The sequence below is a fragment of the Tinamus guttatus genome, unplaced genomic scaffold (assembly GCF_059628265.1).
Source record: "Tinamus guttatus ecotype Peru unplaced genomic scaffold, ASM5962826v1 Tinamus_guttatus_pri_ptg000289l, whole genome shotgun sequence".
Classification (NCBI taxonomy): Eukaryota; Metazoa; Chordata; class Aves; order Tinamiformes; family Tinamidae; genus Tinamus; species Tinamus guttatus.
Window position 1 is genome coordinate 113,503 of NW_028288823.1, and position 17,602 is coordinate 131,104.

General features: G+C 64.3%; 3 protein-coding genes across 3 annotated transcripts; all 3 read right to left on the reverse strand.

Annotated features, from left to right (window-relative positions):
• Positions 1–3,340: 3,340 nt before the first annotated feature.
• LOC104579855 (homeobox protein otx5-like) lies at positions 3,341–6,191 on the reverse strand. Its single transcript, XM_088527722.1, has 3 exons — positions 6,095–6,191; positions 5,325–5,476; positions 3,341–3,961 (listed from the first exon to the last, which is right to left on the reverse strand). Exons 1-3 carry the CDS (start codon positions 6,189–6,191, stop codon positions 3,341–3,343), a joined length of 870 nt encoding a protein of 289 aa, XP_088383848.1.
• A 3,220-nt stretch (positions 6,192–9,411) lies between these two features.
• Positions 9,412–10,431, reverse strand: LOC104579854 (histone H3.3A). The gene is made up of 3 exons (XM_088527723.1): positions 10,229–10,431; positions 9,623–9,776; positions 9,412–9,541 (listed from the first exon to the last, which is right to left on the reverse strand). Exons 1-3 carry the CDS (start codon positions 10,354–10,356, stop codon positions 9,413–9,415), a joined length of 411 nt encoding a protein of 136 aa, XP_088383849.1. The 5' UTR covers positions 10,357–10,431; the 3' UTR covers position 9,412.
• A 2,130-nt stretch (positions 10,432–12,561) lies between these two features.
• SELENOW (selenoprotein W) lies at positions 12,562–13,649 on the reverse strand. The gene is made up of 5 exons (XM_088527724.1): positions 13,573–13,649; positions 13,468–13,492; positions 12,896–12,949; positions 12,710–12,784; positions 12,562–12,639 (listed from the first exon to the last, which is right to left on the reverse strand). Exons 1-5 carry the CDS (start codon positions 13,599–13,601, stop codon positions 12,565–12,567), a joined length of 258 nt encoding a protein of 85 aa, XP_088383850.1. The 5' UTR covers positions 13,602–13,649; the 3' UTR covers positions 12,562–12,564.
• Between the last annotated feature and the right edge of the window lie 3,953 nt (positions 13,650–17,602).

Consider the following 17,602-nt stretch of genomic DNA (forward strand, 5'->3'; position numbering starts at 1 on the left):
GTGTGCAGGGATCCCCGTGCATTCACCCCATACGTGTGTGTACCCCATATGTGTGTGCCCCTTGTGCAAGCTCCCATGTGTGCACCCCATATGTGTGTGCACCCCATACGTGTGTGCGCCCTGTGCAAGCACCCAGTGTGCAGGGATCCCCATGCATTCACCCCAAACATGTGTGTACCCCATATGTGTGTGCACCCCATATGTGTGTGCCCCTTGTGCAAGCACCCATGTGTGCACCCCATACATGTGTGCACCCCATACGTGTGTACACCCTGTGCAAGCACCCAGTGTGCAGGGATCCCCGTGCATTCATCCCATACGTGTGTGCACCCCATATGTGTGTGCACCCCATACGTGTGTGCACCCCATACTTGCATGCACCCCGTATGTGTGTGCACCCCATACATGTGTGCCCCCTGTGCAAGCACCCAGTGTCCAGGGACTCTATACGTGTGTGCACCCCATACGTGTGTGCACCCTATATGTGTGTGCACCCCATATGTGTGTGCACCCCATACATGTGTGCCCCCTGTGCAAGCTCCCAGTGTCCAGGGACTCTATACGTGTGTGCACCCCATACGTGTGTGCACCCCATATGTGTGTGCACCCAATACATGCGTGCCCCCTGTGCAAGTACCCAGTGTGCAGGGATGCCCATGCATTCACCCTATACGTGTATGCACCCCATACATGTGTGTACCCCATATGTGTATGCCCCTCGTACATGTGTGCACCCTATATGTGTGTGCACCCTCTGCCTGCACCCTATGCAAGCACCCAAGTGTGCAGGGCCCCCTCATGCATACACCCCATACATGCATGCACCCCACACATGCGTGCACCCCACACGTGTGCACACCCTATGCAAGCACCCAAGTGTGCAGGGCCCCCCATGCATTCACCCTACACATGCGTGCACCCCACAAGTGTGCACACCCTATGCAAGCACCCAAATGTGCAGGCCCCCCCCATGCACACACCCCACACATGCATGCACCCCACACATGTGTGCACCCCACATGTGTGTGCACCCTATACGTGTGCACACCCTATGCAAGCACCCGAGTATGCAGGGGCCCCCCTGCATGCACCCCATGCGAGTGTGCACCCTGTGCCCGTGCACCCATGGGTGCATGGACCCTGTGCCACCCCCTTCCCACGCACACGTCCCCATACCCATGCACAGGGTCCCCAAAGCCACAGACCCCCCATGCACCCCCTCCGTGCAGGACCCCCCATTCGCCCCCCCACGCAGAGCCCTGCTGTAACCCCCCCCTGCCCCCCCCCGGCTTAGCGCTAATGGATTTTCCGTGTCGTTTCGGGGCGGATTTAGGGGTCAAAGGGAAAACGCAATTGGGTTTTCCTTATTTCCCAGCCTCGAAGGGCCGGAATCAAACCGGGGTGAGAGGGGGTCCCGGTGCAACGGGGACCCCCCCCATGGTGCAACGTCCCTCGTGCGAAGGGCCCGGGGGCACGTGCGAAGGGTCCCCCCCGTCGCGGGCGCCGGTGGCAGCTGTCACCCGCCATCGGCGACCAATTTGTCATCGCGGCGGGGCCCTAATCCCCCTAATGCGGCGCGCAGCTGCGGCGGGGGCTAAGCCGCCGCATTTGCTAAATTAGATCAGGAAAAGCAACGGGGTGGAGGGGAAGGGGGCAACGGGGCGGGGGGGCACCGGCCGCAGGACGCCTGGGCCCACGCGCCCGGCCTTGCACATTTGCAGCTGCTGCACGTGTGCAATTGCACCTCGCGCTTGCACTTGAAGCCCCCCCGCCTTGTTTGCAGCCCCCTTCATTAACGCATTGAGGCCCGTTCGTTTGCAGCCGCCCCTCTTGCTTTGGTGCTTTTTAAATTTCTTTTTAAAGCCTTCTTCCCTTTTATCTTCTGTTTCTTTCTTTCTTTTTTTATTTTTTTGCCCTTGTTTCTGCTCCAGTTTTCAGTCCAGTTCAGCCGGGGGGTCTCGTCTCTCCCCATGGGCCGCTATGGGGGTGGGTGACAGGGGGGGCTTTGCCCCGGCTGCTGCAAATGGGGTGAAACGGGGGGAGTTTGGGGCCAGAGGCGCCGTCCTGCTGAGATACTCCGGATCAGAGGCCCTGGAGCGGCGCTGGGATGTGCCGGGATGTGCTCCAAGGATGCTCCGTGCTGCACCGCTGTCCCATGCCATGAGGCTGCACCGTACGAGGCTGCATCTTGCTGCAATGCTGCAGCAATGCTCCAAATTGCAGGATGCTCCATGCTCCAAGGATGCTGCACGCCCCAGGGATGCTCCATGCTCCAAAGACGGGCTCCACACAAGGACACGAGTGGGTGCAAGCCGCAGCGTGCAAAGCTGCGCCGTGGTGCCACGCAGCACTACTGTCCCATGCTGCAGGGATGCAGCGCGCATGAGGATGCATGTGCTGGTGCAGGATGCACACGCTGGTACGGGATGCACAGGGTGCAGCTGCAAGGATGTGCCATGCTGCGAGGATGCACCGTGCTGCAGTTACGCACCACGTGCTGAGGATGCACCATGCAGCAAGAATGCACCATGCAGCGAAGATGCCCTGTGTGCCGAGGTTGCACCATGCAGCGAGGCTGCACCATGTCCCAAAACTGCACTGTGTCCTGAGGATGCACCATGCAGCAAGAGTGCACCATGCAGCGAAATGCCCTGCGTGCCGAGTTTGCACCATGCAGCGAGGTTGCACTGTGTCCCGAGGTTGCACTGCGTCCCGAGGATGCACCATGCAGCAAGAATGCACCATGCAGCGAAGATGCCCTGTGTGCCGAGGTTGCACCATGCAGCGAGGCTGCACCATGCAGCGAGGCTGCACTGTGTCCTGAGGATGCACTGCGTCCCGAGGATGCACCATGCAGCAAGAATGCACCATGCAGTGAAATGCCCTGCGTGCCGAGGTTGCACCATGCAGCGAGGCTGCACCATGCAGCGATGCTGCACTGTGTCCTGAGGATGTACCGTGTCCCGAGGATGCACCGTGTCCCGAGGATGCACCATGCAGCAAGAATGCACCATGCAGTGAAATGCCCTGCGTGCCGAGGTTGCACCATGCAGCGAGGCTGCACCATGCAGCGATGCTGCACTGTGTCCTGAGGATGCACTGTGTCCTGAGGATGCACCAGGGCCAAGGATGCACCATGTGCCGAGGATGCACCGTGTCCCGAGCATGCACCGTGTTCCGAGGATGCACCGTGTCCCGAGGATGCACCAGGTGCCGAGGATGCACCGTGTTCCGAGCATGCACCGTATCCCGAGGATGCACCACTGTCCCATGCTGGAACGCTGCACCGCGCGGAGGTGCCGCCGCATTGCAACACCGTGCAGCGAGGCCGCGCCGGCGCTCACAACACCTGGAACTTCCAGGAGCTCGGCTCCTTGTAGTCCAAGCAGTCGGCGGCTCCGAAGCCCAACTTCCAGCCGCCCGCCGCGTCCTTGTAGTCGAGGCAGTCGACGGCGCCGAATCCCAGCCCGGCCGCTCCGTAGCCGGCGCCGGCCGCTCCGGCCAGGTGGGCGCCCACGGCCGGGGCGCCGAGCGGGCTCAGGGCCGCGCCGGGCGCCGCCAGCGCCGGGGCCACCGGCGACAGGTAGGAGCCGCAGTCCAGGCCCCCGAAGTAGCCGCCGGGGTAGCCGGTGCCGTAGGCCGGCGCTTGCCCGTAGGTGCCGAAGGGACCGGCGGCGGCACCGCGCGGCAGCCCCGGCGCCGCCGAGCCCAGCGGGTCGCCCAGGGGCGACGCGGAGGCGGCCGCGGGGCTCCAGATGGACACGGTGGCGCCGGGGGTGCCGGCGGGGCCGGGCGGCGCGGGGCTGTAGGCGGCGGCGGGGCCCGGTTCGGCGGCGGTGCCGGCGCCGGTGCCGGCTTCGCGGGGCGGCGAGCTCTTCTTCTTGGCCGGCCGGGCCTTGGCCTGGCCGCTGCTCTGCTGCTGCTGCTGGCGGCACTTGGCGCGGCGGTTCTTGAACCACACCTGGGGGCACGGCGGGTGGGCACCGCGCGCGGGCACCGCGCGGCGCCCCCGGAATGTGCGTGCAAGGAGCTGTGCCCTTGGAATGTGTGTGCAAGGAGCTGTGCTCTCGGAGTATGTGTGCAAGGGACTGTGCCCTTGGAATGTGTGTGCAAGGAGCTGCGCCCCCGGAATGCGTGTGCAAGGAGCTGTGCTCTCGGAATGCGTGTGCAAGGGACTGTGTCCTTGGAATGAGTGTACAAGGGGCTGTGCCCTTGGAATGTGTGTGCAAGTAGCTTCGCCCTCGGAATGCGTGTGCAAGGAGCTGTGCTCTCGGAGTGTGTGTGCAAGGAGCTGCGCCCCTGGAATGCACATGCAAGGGGCTGTGCTCCCGGAATGCGCGTGCAAGGGGCTGTGCTCTTGGAATGCGTGTGCAAGGGACTGTGCCCTTGGAATGTATGTGCAAGGAACCGTTCCCTTGGAATGTGTGTGCAAGAGACTGCGCCCTCAGAATGCGTGTGCAAGGGGTTGCACCCTTGGAATGCTCATGCAAGGAGCTGCACCATCGGAATGCATGTGCAAGGGGCTGTGGCCCCGGAATGCGCGTGCAAGGAGCCGTTCCCTTGGAATGTGTGTGCAAGGGACTGCACGCCCCTTTGGCTGTGTGCAAGAAGCTGTGCCCTCTGAATGCGTGTGCAAGGGGCTGCACCCTCGGAATGCGCGTGCAAGGGGCTGCACCCCCCCTTGGCTGTGTGCAAGGAGCTGCGGCCCTGGAATGCATGTGCAAGGAGCTGTGGCCCATAACTGTGTGTGCAAGGAGCTGCATGCCTGGAATGTGTGTGCAAGGAACTGTGCATGCACCAAGCTGCACCCCTGGAATGCACGTGCACAGAGCTGAGCTCCATGGAATGCATGTGCATGGAGCTGAGCCCCCCAACTGCGTGTCCAAGGAGCGGCACCCCTGGCATGCATGTGCATGGAGCTGCACCCCTGCATGCACTGAGCTGCAGGCATATGCATGGAGCTGCACCCTGTCATCAACCCCTGGCATGTGTGTGCACCCCCCTGCAGCATGCACATGCACCAAGCTGCACCCAGCGGCATGCACATGCATAGAGCTGCACCCGCCAGCATGCAGTGACCCCCCGGCGGCATGCACATGCACCAAGCTGCACCCCATGGCATGCACATGCATGGAGCTGCACCCACCAGCATGCAGGTGCATGGAGCTGACCCCCCGCCCTGCGGCATGCACATGCATGGAGCTGCAACCCTGCACGCTCATGCACATGCACTGAGCTGCACCCCCAGCATGCACCCACCCCATGCATGCTGCAGGGCACACCCCAGCATGCAGATACCGCCGCATGCGCCCGCCGCCGCTCACCTGCACGCGGGACTCGGGCAGGTTGATCTTGAGGGCCACCTCCTCGCGCATGAAGATGTCGGGGTAGCGCGTCTTGGCGAAGAGCGCCTCGAGGATGTCGAGCTGCGCCCGCGTGAACGTGGTGCGCTCGCGGCGCTGCTTGCGCGGCGTGGCTGCACGGCACGGCGCCTCAGTCCAGCCGGTGGCCCCATGCCCCGGTGTCCCCACGTCCCTGCATCCCCACGTCCCCATGTCCCCACATCAACACGTCCCATGTCCCTGCATCCCCACGTCCCCACATCAACACGTCCCATGTCCTTGCATCCTCACAACCCCATGTCCCCATGTCCCCACATCCCCCTGTCCTTGCATCTCTGCATCTCCACATCCCCACATCCCCATGTCCCTGCATCCCCACATCCCCACGTCCCATGTCCCTGCATCCCCACGTCCCCATGTCCCCACATCAACACGTCCCCACATCCTTGCATCTCCGCATCCACACGTCCCCCTTCATCACCATGTCCCTTCATCCCCACACCCCTATGTCCCCCTGTCCCTGCATCCCCATGTCCCTGCATCCCCACATCCCACATCCTCGTGTTCCTGCATCACCATGTCTCCATGTCCCCACATCCTCACGTCCCTGTGTCCCCACATCTCCACGTCCCCATGTCCCTTCATCACCGTGTCCCTCCATCCCCACAACCCCATGTCCCCCTGTCCCCGCATCCCAGCACCCCCATGTCCCCATGTTCCTGCATCCCCGTGTCCCCGTGTCCCCCGCTCACCCGGGTAGCCCACGGCCGAGTGCAGCAGGTCCATGCCGGGCCCGGCGAGCGCCAGCCCGTTGACCGCGTAGTGGGGCTGCTTCATGTAGGACATCATGCTCCGGCTCCGGCTCCGCGGCGCCTCCGGATGGGCTCCGGCTCCGCCGCGGCTGCGGGCAGGGAGGCGGCTCAGCCGGTGGCCCCCGGTGACGCAGGGCCACCCCCAAATCCAGGGTGGGGACACCCGGGTAGACCTGGTGGCTCATCCCGAGCCGGGGCTCTCTCCCCTGCTCCCTGTCCCTGTTGTCCCCAAGCCCTGGGATAGACCCGCTGGCCGGTCCCCCAGCTGGGGGCCATCACCCCACACCTGGTTGCTCGTCACTGAGGATATCACCCAGGTCTCTGTTCCCTCCATCCCCTGCCCCAGGTAGACCTGATGGCCCAGCCGCATCCAGGCTGTCACCGTGGTCCCCTCCAGCCCCAGGTGGACCTGGTGGCCCAGCTGCAGCCAGGGGGTCACCCCACTCCCTGTCCCCTGTCCCCAGCCCTAGGTAGAGCTGATGGCCCAGCCGCATCCAGGCTGTCACCATGGTCCCCTCCATCCCCAGCCCCAGGTAGACCTGGTGGCCCAGCTGCAGCCAGGCTGTCACCCTGGTCCCTTCAGCCCCAGGTGGACCTGGTGGCCCAGCCGCATCCAGGGGGTCACCCTGGTCCCCTTCATCCCCAGGTAGACCTGATGGCCCAGCCGCATCCAGGGTATCACCCTTGTCCCCTCCAGCCCCATCCCCAGGTAGACCTGATGGCCCAGCCACATCCAGGGTGTCACCCTTGTCCCCTCCATCCCCAGTCCCGGGTAGACCTGATGGCCCAACCGCATCCAGGCTGTCACCCTGGTCCCCTGTCCCCAGCCCTAGGTAGACCTGGTGGCCCAGCAGCCAGGCTGTCACCCTGCTCCCTGTCCCCTCTTGTCCCCAGCCCCGGCCGGGGCTCCCGCGTCCCCCCGGGCGCTCACCGGGCGCAGGCGGCGGGGAGGCCGCGGCGGCGGCGCCAGCGGCTTTAAGGGCGCCGGGGCCCTGATGTCACCGGCCGCCGCGGTCCCGCTAATCCCCGTTAATCCCCCCCGCCGCCGCCAATTAATTCCCATCCGCGGGGACGGGCTTGGGGGGGGGGGCACCGCGGAGCGGGGCGGAAAAGGGGAGCCGGGGGCTGCAGGGGCCCAGGCGTTCGGGGCGCCCGTCGTTAGCGCTAACGACCTGGCGGGGAGCGGGAGAGGCCCCCAAAAGAGCAGGGCTGGAAGCGGGTCCCAATGGAGCCCGGGAATGATTAAGGTCATGGCATTAACGGCCTCCGCTCGTTAGGGAAAGGGGCTGGCACCCGGCAGCGTCCGAGCACGGAAATCCCATATTCCGGGGAGCGGGATGGTGTGGGGGGTGGTGTGGGAAAACAGCCTGGATCTGGCCCCGTGGGGCTGGAAAACGCCCCGGATTCATCCCCAAGGGGTTGGAAAACACCCTGGATCCAGTGCTGAGGGTTTGGAAAATTGCTCTCGATCCGGCCCCGAGGAGCTGGAAAAGGCCCCAGCTCCGGCCCCAGGGGCTGCCCCGGGCGCCCGTCCCCGTGGCCTCGGGGCAGCGCCGGGGCCCTCGTCCTGATTAGGTTGTTTTGGAGCCGGGAGGGATTTGGTGCCGATTAACCCTAATCCCCTCGGGGCGCCGGCAGCCGCGGGAGGGACCCCCGGGCGGCATCCGACATCCCAGACGCTGCATCCCGTATCCCGCTCCGGCATCATCCCCTATCCCACCTCCTGCATCCATATCCCACCTCCTGCACCCGCATCCCACCTCCTGATCCCCCATCCCACGGCCTACATCCATATCCCATCTCCTACATCCCATATCTCACCTCCTGCATCCCCATCCCACCCCCTGCATCCCACATCCCGGCCCTTCCATCCCATATCCCGACCTCTGTTCTGTTTTGCAGCATTGAGCAGCACTTGGCCCTTGAAACTGGCCCGGGTGGCTCCAGGTGGGAATGGGGATCCCAGCCCCTTTTGTTCCCGGATTGGCTCCAGGTGGGAACAGGGATCCCAGCCCCTTTTGTTCCCAGATTGGCTTCAGGTGGGAACAGGGATCCCAGCCCCTTTTATTCCTGGATTGGCTCCAGGTGGGAATGGGGATCCCAGCCCCTTTTGTTCCTGGATTTTGGAGATTTTAAACACAATCCTAACCCTGTCCTGGGAGAAGCAGCTGGGCCAGAGACAGGGCCAAAGATCCCGGCTCCCTGCTCCCCACTATCCCCCCTATGGAGCGGGATGCACGGAGGCGGCTCCAGGCATCCCCCCTTTGCCCGCATTCCCAGCGGGAAGCGGGGACGGAGCGATCCCGGGCACCATCTGCCCCGGCGAAAATAACGCGGCCGGAGGCGCCGGCCCCTAATCCCGCTTAAGGTGCCTAAGGAGCAGGGCGGGCGCCCGGCTCTAAATTTAACGGCCCCGTGTCAGGGACAATCACGTCAGCGTTCCGGCCCGGGAAGGGATCCTGCGGGAGCCGAGCGCCTTTTCCGCAGGGAAAAAAATTTCATTTTTCCATGAAAATCCTCCCCGTGGTGCCACTTCCCAAGGGAAGCGCCTGTGGAAGCGGGAATGAGCAGGGAGCTTAAGGAGGCGGCCGTGCTGCTCTGCTTGCGCCGCGGCCGGGAGCGGCATAAGGAGCCGGGAATCCCTGCGGAACGGGGATGCATCCGCAATAAAGCACAGGAGCCCCCCGGCACGGTCAACATTTACTGCTTTTATTCACTTATTCCGGGGCCGGCAGGAGAATCCCGGCCGCTACAAAGCTCCGAACTCACGGATCACAAGACGAACGGACGGAGGAAACCGAGGCCGGGTTGGAGCCCCCGGCGCCGGCGGCCCGAGGAAAAGGAAACGGAAAAACAGTCAAACCATGGAAAAGTGTCGAGCGAGCCCTGCGGACGCAGCTTCACAAACCCAAGACCAAAAGCTCCTTTTTTTTTGTTTGTTTTAAACGCCTAAACCTACCTAAGTGTTGTGTACAAAACCAGATAGTTCAAAAACGTTTCCCCCTTTTGCTTTATAGTATTTTTTTTTGCAATTCTGAAAAAAAAGAAAGTTTTAAAAAACAGAAAATAACCCCGAAAGTTGTAAATTCTCAAAGTTTTTTTGTGTTTTTGTGTGTGTGTGTGTTTTTTGCCTGCACGCCACAAAATAAAATAAAAAAAAAAAAGGGAAAAAAACAAGCGGATTCGGCTCTCCCGCTTGCTCGGCGCGACGAGGTCGGTGTCCCGGCGTCCCGGTCGCTCCGGATCGGGATTCCCGGCCTAGGCGCGCTCCCCGCGGATGCGGCGCGCCAGCTGGATGTCCTTGGGCATGATGGTGACGCGCTTGGCGTGGATGGCGCACAGGTTGGTGTCCTCGAAGAGCCCCACCAGGTAGGCTTCGCTGGCCTCCTGCGGGAGCCGGAGCGTTAATTAGTTAACGTTAATTAGTTAACGTTAATTAGTCATCCCGCTCCGGCGGGACACACTCACCTGCAGGGCGCCGATGGCGGCGCTCTGGAACCGCAGATCCGTCTTAAAGTCCTGCGCGATTTCCCGGACCAGGCGCTGGAACGGCAGCTTGCGGATCAGGAGCTCCGTGGATTTCTGGTACCGCCGGATCTCCCGCAGCGCCACGGTGCCGGGCCTGCGGGCGATAAGCCGGGAAAATCCCTGTTTTCTTACCCTTGTGCCAGCGGCCGGAGCTCTGCCTTGGGAGCAGGCGGGCGTAACGACGGCGGAACAAAGCAGATTTGGTTAAAAACAACTAAAAACCCGCAATGCTCAAAAGGGGACTGGCAGCACCAGCAGTCCCCACCATTAGCATCCTGCTGACTGCAAGTTTCACCCTTTCCATGGGTTTTGGGGTGTTTTCTCCCTCCCCAACACAGCGCAGAAGTTGCCACTTGGCCATGGGCCTCCCTGCCTGCCCGTGGGTGCTCCTGGCTCTCCCGTTTCAGCGATAGGGCAGCAAAATAACGTTTTATAGCGCCCGTTCCCCCGGGCAGGGGCACCAAGCTACAGAAGGCCCCTTTTTACACGAAATAACCCAGTTTCCGCACCAAGGAGCTCCCACCCGGGGGTGAAGGGACCCGGTACCTGTAGCGATGCGGCTTCTTCACCCCGCCGGTGGACGGGGCGCTTTTCCGGGCGGCCTTGGTGGCCAGCTGCTTGCGGGGCGCCTTCCCGCCGGTGGATTTGCGGGCCGTCTGCTTGGTACGAGCCATGCTGGACGCTCTTCAGAGCTCACGGAGGCCGCCGAGGCGGAGAATTCGGGTTAAAACGCTGGGAAATCGGGTAAAAAAGGGGCACAAATGGGGTAAGTCCCAAACAAGCGGTCGCAGCCCTCATGGCGCCCGCCCGCTCCGGACTACAAGTCCCGGCAGCCTCCGCGCGCGGGATCCCCGATTGGCTGCCCGCCGCCAGGTGACCGCCCACCGCTGGGCGCTGATTGGCCGGCGGGCGCTCCGCCAATGGGTTCGTAAGCCGAGGGGAAGCGGCGAGGAGGGGCGCCCTCCCCTCCCTCCGCCCCGTGATTGACGCGCCCGCCGGCCTATCCCCTCCCGGAGCGCCGCGGGGGGCGCCGCCAATCAGCGCCGCCGCGCCTTCCAGCCAATCAGCGCCCGGCCGCGCACGGAAGGCGGGACTTGAGCGAAGCGTCTCCTCAGACGACCCCGGCGCCCGCCCCCCCCCCACCCCGGGCCCGTTCCCCGCCGCCTCCCCCGGGAGCGGCGGCGGCGCGGGGGGGATCTCGGTCCCGTTACCTGCGCGTGGAGCCGGGCGGCGGCGGCGGCCGAGGGGGGAGCGGCGGCGGCGCGGGGCTGCGGGCGCTGCCTCCCCGCCTTTCCCGCCAGCCCCAGCACAAAATGGCGGGCTCGGCGGCCGCGCTCGCTACCCATGATGCCGCGCGGCGGGCGCGGGGGAGGGGGAGGAGGGGGGGGCGGGGGTCAGCTGAGGTGAGGCGGCCGCGCCGCCATCTTGGGGCCTGGCAGGGCCGGCCCCGAAATCCTCGAGTTTGTGCCCAAAACACGCGCCCCACACCCAAAGGCCGGGGATGTCCCCAAAAACCCGCAGCGCCTTCTCAGCCCCGAACCCGCGCGATGGCCCCAAACAGCCGCCTCGTCACCCCAACGGGGGGGATGGCCCAAATCCACCCGTCGTCCCCCAAAAAGCTCCGGATTACCCCCAAAACAGCGGCCTCCCGCCCCCCAAAACCTCCAGGTGGTCCCCAAAGCACCCACATGGCCATCAGCACAAAACCAGGGGACTGTCCCCAAAACCTGGGGATTGTCCCCCAAAAATGCCCCCCATCACCCCAAACATCACGAGGCCCCTGGACGCACCTGCCTCCTGTCACCCCCAAACCCTCCAGATTCGCCCCAAAACACCCACCTCCCTCTGGCCCCAAAACCCTCAGGATTGGCCCCAATCCGCCCGCGGGGACGCCTGACTCTCCGGCTGTTGTCACCAGAGGGCAGCGCCCGCGCGTCCATCCGTCACCCGGAACGTGGCATTCCCATTTTCCCGATGACGGGAGAGAGGGATTCGCTCTTTTATTCCTTGTTTCCCAGGAATTGTTTCATTCAGCCCCAGATTGGCCTGAACTGATCAGCTCCCTCCTGGACCGAGGTTTAATTCCACGGAACCGCTGCCGGAGCCGGGATCATGCCCAGAAAGGGAGCTCCCCCCTCCGGGAATGCAGCGGCATTCCCGCTCGCTCCGCAGTGGATCCGGACAGGGCTGAGTTAACGGTCTTGGCACAACACGGATGGGAAGCGCCACTGGGAAGAGGGATTTACTGTGTGCAGCATAAAACCATGGGGATTCGGGAAGAGCGGGAATAGGGCCTGGGAATAGGGCATCTGCCGGAGTCAGCACCCCCAGTGCTCCATTATTGCTCTCAAGGCTTGGAAACAGCCCTGGGATCAGCAAACGCTGAGGATTTGCATCCCGGAGGACGTCAGGAAGCCCCGGGAAGGATGTACATGGATGCAGAGGGATGCACGGATCCTGCGGGATCGGAGAATCCGCCCCGGCTGCGGCGCAGCCCTTCCCTCCACAAAGACGCTAACGCCACCCAAAAACTCGGCATTCCCAGTGTTTTATTCCCCCGTCAGCACCAAAGGAATCCCGGGGGTGGCCGAGGCAGCAGGACGAGCTCCATGGGGAATCGCTCTCCCCCGCGTCCCGCGCTGCCCGATCCCGGGTGGGAATTGGCGTCACCAAGGCGGTTTCTCCGTTTTTTTAACCCTTTTCCTACATTCGGACCGTTCAGCCTTGGGGAATGCGGCGGAGCAGCACGGAAGGGAGGGAGGGAAGCGGATTGGAGCGTCGGAGCCGGAATGCCGGTGCCCGCGGCCGTCGGGAAAGAGCCTTGTGTCCTGGGACGTTTCGGCCATTCCCGTCATCGAGCGGGCGGCCCCGGGATGCTGCTCCTAGGCCAAGGCGGCCTCGATGGCGGCCACGATCTTCTGCAGCTTGGCGTCCGTGTCCACGAACCCGTCTCCGTTCTGGGAAGGGGAGCAAGGAAAGCGGGAATGGCGCCGGGAGCCCCCGGCCGCGCTCCCGGGATGCGCTCACCTTCTTGGAGTGCACCAGGCGGCCGCCCACGGTCACCTCGAACCAGCCCGTCACCTCGCGGGTCCCTTCGCCCGTCTGGGAATGCGGAGGAGAAGTGACCCCGGGATCCCCCCTTCAGCTCCGGGCGGGAGGGAGGGCAAAGCCGGGATTTTCCAGGCGGGATGGAGGGCTGGTGCCGGCACTCACCATGTCCAGGCGTCCCGGGAAGCGCTTTTCCAGCGCCTTCTTGAGCTGCTGGAACTGGAAGCAGAGAGGGACGGCGCTGCTGAGCCCCCCCCCGGGACCCTCTCCGATGTGGGGCAAAACCAGGGATGATGGAGGGGGGGTTATGGGGCGGGTGGGCACCACTGGGGTCAATGGCAGGGGGGGTGGCCAAGGGCAACAGGGGGGATCTGGGCCAATGCAGGGGCAAAACCAGGGCAAAGGGGGGCAAAACCAGGGCAAAGGGGGGCAAAACCAGGGCAAAGGGGGGCAAAACTGGACCCAATGAGGGGCTAAATAAGGGGTATTTGTGGCAGGAACGAGACCCGGTGGGAGGGGTAATTGGGAGACAGGTAATGGGGAGGGGGGGAACCGGACCCAAGGGCAGGACCAAGGTTTGGGGGGGAAATCAAATCCAGTGGAAGGGGAAAACCGGGGCTGATGCAGGGGGGAGAGGAGAAAATAAGGCCAAAGCAGGAGGAAAATCGAAGCAAATCGGGTCAAAATCCGTCGACTCCGGGTCCAACCCTGCCGGGCCCGGCGCGGGCGCCGCTCACCTTGGGCCGGTAGCCTCAGGCCCCGCTGTGGAGACACGGAGCGGCCGCTGAGCCCCGCGCGGCGCCGCCGCCCCCCGCTGCCCATCCCGGTCCCCCCGGCCTCACCAGTAGATCACGGCGACGCGCAGCGTCATGATGGCGGCAACGGCGACACCAGCGACAGCGGCGACACCGGCGGCGACACCGGCAACCGCGGCTGACGCGCCCCTAAAGGGAGCGCGGCGGCGAGAGAGCGTGACCAATCAGAGCGCGGCAGCAAGGCAGCGCAGCCAATGGGAGCGCGCACCACGGATCCCAAGGTCTGCAGAGAGCAGAACCACTCACGGAGCCGCTGGTTCGAGGCCTGTCCAGCGCCGCCATTCCCCCGCTGACCATTCCAGCTCCCCGGCCTCGCCAGTAGATCACGGCGATGCTCAGCATCTTGATGGCGGTTACAGTGGCGACCTTGGCGGTAGCCACGACACCAGCAGCGGTACCGACAGAGGCGACACTGGCAACTGTGGATCACGCCCCCGCCAATGGGAGTGGGGTGGCAAGAGGGCAGGACCAATCAGAGCACGGCAAGGCAGCGCGGCCAATAGGAGCATGTGCTGTGGATCCTGAGGTCTGCAATGGGCAGCGCCGCTCGCGGAGCCACCACTTTGAGCCCCGCACGGCGCCGCTGCTCCCCTGCTGACCATCCCAGCCCCACTGGCCTCACCAGTAGATCACAGTGATACACAGCGTCACGATGGCAGCAACAGAGGCAACAGCAGCGGCATCAGTGACATAGGAGGCAGTGGTGACAGAGGCAATACCAGCAACTGTGGATCACGCCTCTGCCAATGGGAGTGCGGTGGCAAGAGGTTGCGACCAATAGGAATGCGCGCTGTGGATCCTGAGGTCTGCAACCAGCAGCGCCACTCGAAGAGCCACCGGTTTGAGCGCTGCGCGCTGCTGCTGCGCCCTGCTGACCATCCTGCCCTCCCCTCCCACTCTCCATTAGATCACGGTGACGCTCAGTGTCACGATGGCGGCAACCGCGGTGACCCTGGCGGCAGCAACGACACCAGCGGTGGCGACAGAGGCGACATCAGTAATTGTGGATCACGCCCCTGCCAGTATGAGCACAGCAGCGTGAAGGCACGACCAATCAGAGCGTGGCGGCGAGCCAGCGCCGTCAATGGGAGCGCGCGCTTGCGGAGCCGCTGGTTCGAGCCTTATGTGTTGCCGCTGCCGCCGCGCCGCCCATCCCAGCCCCTTCGACCTCGCCAGTAGATCACAGCGACGGGCAGTGCCACGATGGCAGCGACAGAGGCAACAGCGGTGGCAGCAGTGGCGACAGTGGCGGCATTGTTTACAGCAGCGGCGGTGGCAACCGCAGAGCACGCCACTGGCAATGGGAGCGCGGTGGTGAGAGAGTGTGACCAATCAGAGTGCGGTGGAGAGGCAGCGCGGCCAATGGGAGCGCGCGCTGCAGATCCCGAGGTCTGCAGCGAGCAGCGCGACTCGCGGAGCTGCCGGTTCGAGGCCTGTCCAGAGACGCCATCCCCCCACTGACCATCTCCATCCCCTGGCCTTGCCAGTAGATCACAGTGATGTGCAGCATCATGATGGTGGTGACAACCGCGACACCAGCAGCAGTGGTGGTGGTGGTGACAGAGGCGACACCAGCAACTGTGGATCAGTTCCCGGCCAATGGGAGCATGGGAGCGAGAGGGCAGGACCAATCAGAGTGTGGTGGTGAGGCAGCACGGCCAATGGGCGCGCGCGCCACAGATCCCAAGATTTGCAGTGAGCAGCGCCACTCGCGGAGCCGCCAGTTCGAGCCCCCCGCGGCACCGCTGCCCCCCGCTGCCCACTCCAAACCCTTGGCCTCACCAGTAGATCACGGTGATGGGCAGTGTCATGATGGCAGCAACAGAGGCAAGAGTGGCAGCAGTGGCGACACTGGCAACCGTGGATCACACCCCAACCAATGGAAGCGCGGCAATGAGGCAGCATGGCCAATGGGAGCGTGCACTGTGGATCCGGAAGACTGCAGCGAGCAGCGCCGCTCGCACTGCCGCTGGTTTAAGCCCTGCGTGGCAACACTGTCGCCCCACTGACCATTCCCAACCCCCCACCTTGCCAATAGATCACAGCAATGCGCAGAGTCATCATGGCGGCGACAGAGGCCCCACCCGTGGCAGCTGTGGCAGTAGTGACGGCAGCAACCGTGGATCACGCCCCCACCAATCAGAGTGTGGTGGTGAGAGGGCGGAACCAATCAGAGCGCGGCGGTGAGGCAGTGGCACCAATGGGAGTGCGCGCTGCAGAGCCAAGGCCTGCAGTGCGCAGCGCCGCTTGCAGAGCCGGCCTCTCGAGCCTTGCGCAGCGCCGCCACCCCCGACTGCTCACCTCCATCCCCCGGCTTCGCCACTAGATCATGGCAACGCGCAGCGTCATCATGGTGGCGACAGAGGCAACAGTGATGGTAGCCGTGACACTGGCAACCGTGGATCACGCCCCCGCCAATGGGAGTGCAATGGCGAGAGGTCACAACCAATCGGAGCGCAGCAGCAAGGCAGTGCAGCCAATAGGAGCACACGCTTGCGGAGCCGCCGGTTCGAGCCTCACGCGGCGCCGCTGCCCCCACTGACCATCCCGGCCCCCTTGGCCTCGCCAGTAGATCACAGCGACGGGCAGCGCCACGATGGCAGCGACAGAGTAACAGTGGTGGCAGCGGTTACGACAGCGGCGGCGGTGGCAAATGCAGAGCACGCCACGGGCTTTGAGAGCGCGGTGGTGAGAGAGTGCGACCAATCAGAGCGCGGCGGCAAGGCAGTGCAGCCAATGGGAGCGTGCGCCGCGGATCCCGAGGTCTGCAGAGAGCAGAACCACTCACGGAGCCGCTGGTTCGAGGCCTGTCCAGCGCCGCCATTTCCCCGCTGCCCATCCCAGCTCCCCGGCCTCGCCAGTAGATCACAGCGACGCTCAGCGTCTTGATGGCGGTTACAGTGGCGACCTTGGTGGTAGCCACAACACCAGCAGCGGTACCGACAGAGGCAACAGCGGCAACTGTGGATCAGTACCCGGCCAATGGGAGCATTGCAGCGAGAAGGCGGGACCAGTCAGAGCGCGGGGGCGAGGCAGAATGGCCAATCGGAGCGCGCGCTGCGGATCCCAAGGTCTACAGCGAGCAGCACCGCTCGCGGAGCCGCCGGTTCAAGGCCTGTGCAGCGCCGCCATTCCCCCGCTGCCCATCCCAGCTTCCCGGCCTCGCCAGTAGATCACGGCGACACTCAGCGTCATGATGGCAGTTACAGCGGTGACCTTGGCGGTAGCTGCAACACCAGCAGCGGTAGCGGCAGAGGCGACACCGGCAACCGTGGATCACGCCCCTGCCAATGGGAGTGGGGTGGCAAGAGGGCGGGACCAATCAGAACGCGGCGAGGCAGCACAGCCAATAGGAGCGCGCGCCGCGGATCCTGAGGTCTGCAGTGAGCAGCACGACTTCCGGAGCCGCCAGTTTGAGCCCCATGTGGCACTGCCGCCCTCCATTGCAAACCCTCGGCCTCACCAGTAGATCACGGCGACAGTCAGCGTCATGATGGCGGCAACAGAGGCAACAGCGGCGGCAGTGGCGACACCAGCAACCGCGGATCACGCCCCCACCAATGGGAACGCGGCGGGGAGGCAGCGTGGCCAATTGGAGTGTGCACCGTGGATCTGGAAGTCTGCAGCGAGCAGCACTGCTGGTGGAGCCGCTGGTTTGAGCCCTGTCCAGCGTCGCCATCCCCCCGCTGACCATCTCCATCCCCCGGCCTCGCCAGTAGATCACAGCGACGCTCAGCATCATGATGGCGGTTACAGCGCGACCCTAGCAGTAGCCACAACACCGGCGGCGGTAGCTACAGAGGCGACACTGGCAACCATGGATCAGATCCCCGCCAATGGGAGCGCGGTGGCAAGAGGGCGGGACCAATCAGAGCACAGCGGCGAGGCAGCGCGGCCAATGGGAGTGTGCGCCGTGGATCCTGAGGTCTGCAACGAGCAGCGCCGCTCGCGGAGCTGCTGGTTCAGGCCTCGTGCGGCGCCGCTGCTCCCTGTTGACCATCCCAGCCCTGCCGGCCTCACCAGTAAATTACAGTGACACGCAGCATCACGATGGCAG